This window comes from Trachypithecus francoisi, unplaced genomic scaffold (genome assembly GCF_009764315.1).
Source record: "Trachypithecus francoisi isolate TF-2019V2 unplaced genomic scaffold, Tfra_2.0 Lachesis_group5, whole genome shotgun sequence".
In the NCBI taxonomy this organism is placed as follows: Eukaryota; Metazoa; Chordata; class Mammalia; order Primates; family Cercopithecidae; genus Trachypithecus; species Trachypithecus francoisi.
In genome coordinates, this window is record NW_022681470.1 from 54,478,115 (window position 1) to 54,484,586 (window position 6,472).

Here is a 6,472-nt window from a genome sequence, read left to right on the forward strand (position 1 = left end):
AACCAAGGACTAACTTTTGAACACATGTACATAGTCGCAGGCCTCATAGACTGGCAGTTTAGGCGGGTTCAGGGAGGGCACCACTGAATAAGCGTGGGAGGGGCTGATTTACACAGCCCTAAAGCACATGTGAAGCAGGTTATGTGCACTCTCACCCAGTACTTGCCCTAGGTGTGTGATAGATACTTGTATCAGCATTTTACAGATGAAGAAACCAGGGAGTAATGGCAAAGCGAGAGTTCACACTAGGTCTATCTGATGCTGATTATTTACTTCTACCTTATATTGCCTGTCTTCCTCCTCTGCTGTCTCATATTTAGGATCTACTGAGAAAGGTAGAAAAAGTCTTATGATGGACATTCAAATGATTGTGGAAGGCCAGGCTCTTACACAGAGATCTTCTGGGGAAGGCCTTCTCCCAGCTAACACTGCCACCCTTGACACATAGCCACAGTGTTTCTTCCAAAAGGTGGTTACTTCAGACTTTATTCAGGCAGAAGTTAAGATGATGAGAGGAAACCAAATGTGGTATGAATGTAGTGTGAGTCATGAGACATAAAAGTCAGAAAAGGAGTCTCAAGACTCTAAAAAACTTAGAGTCAGAGAACCTGAAGTTACACTCAGTTATACAACCTTAAACTTTCTTACCAAAATTGGGCACTACTTGGTCAACAAAATGAGAAATAGTGTATAGCCATGGGTGTATTAGTCAAAAATGAGGATGGGCCATAACTGGGAAACCAAAAAGCATGTGTCTATCATAAAGTGTTGTCATAGCTTGACTTGGGGTGAGACACTTCAGTTTCTCGGTTCCTACATTTGTAAAATGGGAATTATTACTTGCATATCACATGAGCAGTGTGATGTTCAAGTAAAAAAAGGTGCTACAAATTTGTATTATCTTTTGAGAAATTATTCTATGAATTTCAGTTTCACAATTAGGCAAACTATACTACATAGGTTTTCTTTTCCCAAATAAAGATTTTTCTGCATAAGTGACCATACTCCAAAGCCTTGAAAAAAAAATTTCGTAAACTAAAAGCCACTTCTGCCCCAAGTGTTACTGAATTTCTCAAACTTCTCCTTTCGTTATAATTAATTAGTTCCAAAGAAAGGAACCCTACTTGGGGTGACCATATTGAGGACTTTTTAATTTGGTGTGAGGAGATAATAACACAATTGTTTTCCTCATCCATTGTTGGGATTTTTTTTAAATGACAGTCATACCCTTGCACAGTATAAAATTGTTCTTCATTCCATTTATGTTAAGTATATCGAGAAAAATACTACACATTCACTTCCCAAAGCAGATCTTTTCAAGCCAGCTTTTAGGCTGACCGCAATGAAGAGATTTATCTGTTCTGATATTACTGAAGTAAAAGGGATAGAAACAGAGGTGTACATGATTTACATGCATGAAGTGTTAAAAAAATTAGAAAACAAATAGTGTACACTTATCTTGGTAATAGGTTTAATGAAATCAATGGTATAACTTTAGTAATACTCATTTCATATAGAACTTCCTATATGACTGATAGAGAAGTGTACAAAGGGCAAACCTTCAAATTAGTCTTAAATCTTCCCAAGATCATATTTCAGCAATGCTATTTCCTATTCGACAGTTAATACTAATAGTTTTCAGGACCATACCAGTCAAAGAACATGGTCTGTATTGTTGTCAAACAACATGGTCCATAAGTTATTAATTTTTTAAATGTTTCAAGACTTAAATGTTGTATGTGGTTTGTAAAGAATATATATTCTGCAGCTTTGGGGTACAGTGTTCTAAATATATGTCCATGATCAAATACGATGATTGTGTTGTTAACATCTTCTACTACTGAATTTGCATCTGCTTCACATAATTCAGTTAATGGGAGAGATGAGTTTAAATATCCTAACATGATGGTAGATTTTTCTATTTCAGCTTATAGTTCTTTCAGGTTCTACCTTACACAGTTTGGGGCTGTGTAATAATAGACACATCAGTTTATAATTTCTATATCTACCTAATAAATACAACCATTCATCATTATGTTGTTACTTTCTTTACCTCTAATCATACTTTTGCCTTAGATTCTAAACAGCTTTCTTCTGAATAGTATTTGTCTGGTGTTAGGATATCTCTTTTCATCCCTTTACATACAAACTTTCTAAACCATCATGTTTCAAATTTATCTAAAATTTTTAATCTTGATTTTTAATCTAGTCTGATCATCTTTGGCTCCTACATCAAACTTTTAGACAATTTGCATGTATTAAAACTGTTGACAAATGTAGGCTGGGCGCAGTGGCTCACGCCTGTAATCCCATCACTTTGGCAGGCTAAAGCAGGTAGATTAGTTGAGACTAAGAGTTCAAGACCAGCCTGGCCAACTTGGTGAAACCCTGTCTCTGCCAAAAATACAAAAATTAGCTGGGTATGGCGGGTGGTGCAAGCCTGTAGTCCCAGATAATAAGGAGGCTGAGGCTTCAGAATCGCTTGAACCTGGGAGGCAGAGGTTGCAGTGAGCCAAGATCATGCCACTGCACTCCAGCCTGGTTGACACAGTCTTAAAAAAAAATAAAAGAGAGAGAGAGAGAAAGAGAGATAGAAAAATGCTGATAAATTTAAATCTATTTCTGCCATCTAATTTTGTACTTCCTGTTTGTTTCTTCTGATCTGTTTTTCTCTTTCACTTTTGCATTCTTTAGGATTATTATTTATGCTTTCATTTCTGCCCCACCTCTTCTAGTTTGGAAGTTATTTACTCTGTTTCTATTCATTTAGGAGTTATCCTAGAAATTTTAATACGTACATTTTAACTGATTAAAGCCAGAGTTCACAAGTATATCCACCCTCTTTCAAACAATACCAGGACCTCTAAAATCTCCTTCAAAATTAAAATCCCCTCCAAGAATGCATTCTGAATGTTGTTTTATACAGTCCATGTGTTTAGATTTGCTCAGAACTTTACTACTTACTTTGCCCTTCTTTTGTATTTTCATCTTAGATCTTCCATCTAGGATCACTTTCCTTCTGCCTAAAATTCTTTCCCCCTTTTTTTTTTTTTTTTGAGTTGGAATGCATTTATTTATCCCTCATTCTTGAAAAATATTTTCAATGATGAATTCAAAGTTTACTATTATTTCTTTCTGCATATTATCAATATCATTACACTATCTTCTAAGTTCCCTAGTAACAATTGGAACTTTGAAAGTAATCTTAAAATGTCATCTGTTTTTTCTCTCTGACTTCATTTATGATTTTTCCTTTTTGTCTTTAGTTTTGTATAGTTTCACTGTGAAGTATCTAGTTGTAGATTATTCATCCATCTTTCTTGGTTTCTTTAATTTTCTTGACTCTAGATTGGTGACTTTCATCAGTTCTGGAAAATTCTGGATTCCTTTCTTTCCATTCCTTCTGGGACTCTGATAACACATGTATTTTTCCACCCTCCATGTTTGTCTCTTTTATAGTATGTCTCTCTTTTATCTCTCGAGGCTGTATTCTGGAAAATTTCAAAAATATTCTCCTGTTCACTAGTTCTTTCTTCAGCTTTGTCTCATTTTCTGTCAAAGTCATCCATTTAGTTTTTAATTTATGTTATTTTTATTTCTAAAGTTCTGTTTGGTTATTTCCCAAATCTGCATTCTCTTAACTCATTTTTTCAGCCTCTCTTTAATTTATTAAAAATGTTTAATATACATAGTTAAAATTCTATTTCTAAACATTCCAATATCTAAAGCATTTGTGGGTCTGCTTCTACTATCTGATCTTTTTTCCACTTGTTCTTACTTATGGTCCCTTGATTTCTTCTATGTATGTGATTTCTTTTCATGTTATGTGACCCTTACAACTTTATATGTAGAAATTGAGTGACAGCTGAAATGAAAATGAGTTCTCTGGAGAAGATACTAATTTACTGCTGGTAGATGCCTGGGATGACTAGCAATTCAGAACCATAAATACTAAATTCTCAGGTTGAAATTCTTCAGACCATTCATGTGAAACCTGGTTTGTAGCTATGAATCCTCTGGGAAGTTTTTTCCCCTTAACTCTGCTCCATTATTTTGAGACAATTGTCCTTGAATACCTTTGGGGTATCAGCTTTATGAAGAGTATCCTATTGGATTTCCCACATTAGGAAGAGTCTGAAGCCACGTAAGACCATAACAGTTCATAGTCTTCCAGTTCATCCAGCTTAGGAAAAACCCTAAAGATGAAAGGTGGCTTTTTTTTTTTTTTTTTTTGAGGCAGGGTCTCACTCTGTGGCCAGGCTGGGGTGCAGTGGTGTGATCTCGGCTCACTGGAACCTCCACCTCCTGGGTTCAAGCAGTTCTCCTGCCTCAGCCTCCTGAGTAGCTGGGACTACAGGCACCTGCCACCACGCTTAGCTCATTTTTCTATTTTTAGTAGAGTCAGGATTTCACCATGTTGGCCAGGATGGTCTCCATCTCTTGACCTCATGATCCACCCCCGGCGGCCTCCCAAAGTGCTGGGATTACAGGGAAAGGTGGCTCTTGTGGCTACTTTTATTTGTCCCCCATCCTCCACCCCTAAATATTCCCACTTGATTGCTTGCTCTTTAATGCATTGTAAACTTTTTAAAATACTTAATTCTGAATTTTTAGTTGATTTTCATGAAAGTTTTGATCAGACTATAATGAATGATTACTTAGTTCTGACTATAGTGTCATGTAAAATGGACTAATTTCAACTTTTTATCCACCTAATAACATCCACCTTCCTCAAGCCATTTCCAAGAAGTCCCCGACTTATATATCCTTCTATATTAACGGTGTAGAGAAACCCAAGTTCAGGGCTTTTAGTGAGCCAACTGCCCTGATTTCCAGTATACTATGACAACTGGAAAGGTAACCCCTGGCTTCCCAACCCCAACCACTTATTCATTGAATCCGTGTAGTAATATGCCTTAGACAGAAGTGAAGAGTTACTAATACCCAGGACTACTAAAGTTGACAGCTCCTTTCTCTTCTGAATATGAAATAATAAACACTATTATAAACTCTAGAATGGTATTTTTAAAACTAATACTATTAATAATGCTTCAGGTTCAATATAACTTAACAAGACTCATAAGCCTCACCAATATATATCAAGATTTTGAGTTCTAAACAATTAACTTAGAAATGAATTTTTTGAGGCAACCATCTCATGAGTTGTAGCCAACATGTATCCAAGTCAGGTATTTCCTAGACTGTAACTCTACATAACCTCTTATTAGTATTCTTAGGTGAAATTTATGAATAGTATCACCACCTTCATTTGTTATAAAGAAAAGTTATGAAGTATTTAACAAATCAAATTTATTGACACTCTTAGGAAACTATCTTTAAATTATTTTATCAGGACCTGCCTTTTAATATTGACTGAGATAGTGTTGCTAAGGAAAACATTCTCCTGGCATGTTGTCTTCTTTATACTTAGCAGCAATATCATGAATTTGAATCTGAAGGTAAAATCTCCCTCAACAAGACATGTGAAATACTTTTAAAATAAACAGAGATGGAGGTAAGGATTTGGGAGCAATATCTTCCCTGAAAGTATGCCTTTCTGAGTTGTTTCACACCTCAAAGCTTATAGAGTTAGCATTCTATGTTGATTTAAAATCCAATTTAACAAAAACAGTTGTCTTCCAGTTTTGTGGACAAAAGAACTCAGATAAATTTTGACATCTTTACTACGAAATCTGAACATATCCAAATATCTCTAACATTCAAGGGGTAAATGATGATATTTGTTTATTTTACTGTTAAACTTTTAGTAAGAAAATATAGTAAAATTATCAGAAATAATACAGCACAGCAAAAGATCTTCTTCTGCCTTTTTCAGGTGAGTTGCCAAAAATTGTAAATAAATTTTCTTACCTCTGACCAGTTTCTGCGTGTTCTCCCTTATCTTTGTTCCTCAATCTGCCAGACATTGTAGAGCTTAAAATAGTCCTTGGAGTTCAGAACAAAGAATAATTGAAGCAGAGTGTCACCAACAGATGGTAATCAGTGGAGTCAAATTTTCTTCAGAGATTCTTTGAGGACTCTCATTTGGACTTCAAGAAAGAGTGCTGTGTTTGTGTAACCCTGTGGCATTGCATGGGAAAGAATTTCCCAACCCCACCTACAAGATACTCCACATGAATACAGTCTTCCTTGTATGGCAGCTCTGCTCACACCCATTTAATACTCTCAGGAGAATGAGTAATCACATCCAATGAGCAATGTCATTAGAATTTACTGGAAGGAAACATAAATGATCATCTAACATAATGATAATAGTTCAACAGAATCAGCAGCCCCTATAAGCAACCCTAGTCCTAATGTAAATAGAGAGATTATCAAAACAAATTGCTATGTGCCAAGTACTGCTTTCCTAAAATATGAGAAAATAACTAGGCAAACATTACATGCATTTGTATATGATCGATTTTAGAAGGGAAAAAATGCAACATTCCAGCAAATAGAACTCAGTCAA

The 6,472-nt window shown here is 35.6% G+C and overlaps 1 protein-coding gene across 3 annotated transcripts in view; it reads right to left on the reverse strand.

Moving 5' to 3' along the window:
- The window catches only part of DENND1B (DENN domain containing 1B), a 291,773-nt gene extending 285,629 nt beyond the window's left edge, over nucleotides 1-6,144 (reverse strand). For all 3 annotated transcript variants that reach the window (XM_033200326.1, XM_033200323.1, XM_033200331.1), the window contains exon 1: nucleotides 5,872-6,144. In XM_033200326.1, the coding sequence (XP_033056217.1) occupies nucleotides 5,872-5,927 (56 nt within the window). In that variant the 5' untranslated portion in view covers nucleotides 5,928-6,144. The remainder of the gene's footprint in view (nucleotides 1-5,871) is intronic.
- Nucleotides 6,145-6,472: the final 328 nt, after the last annotated feature.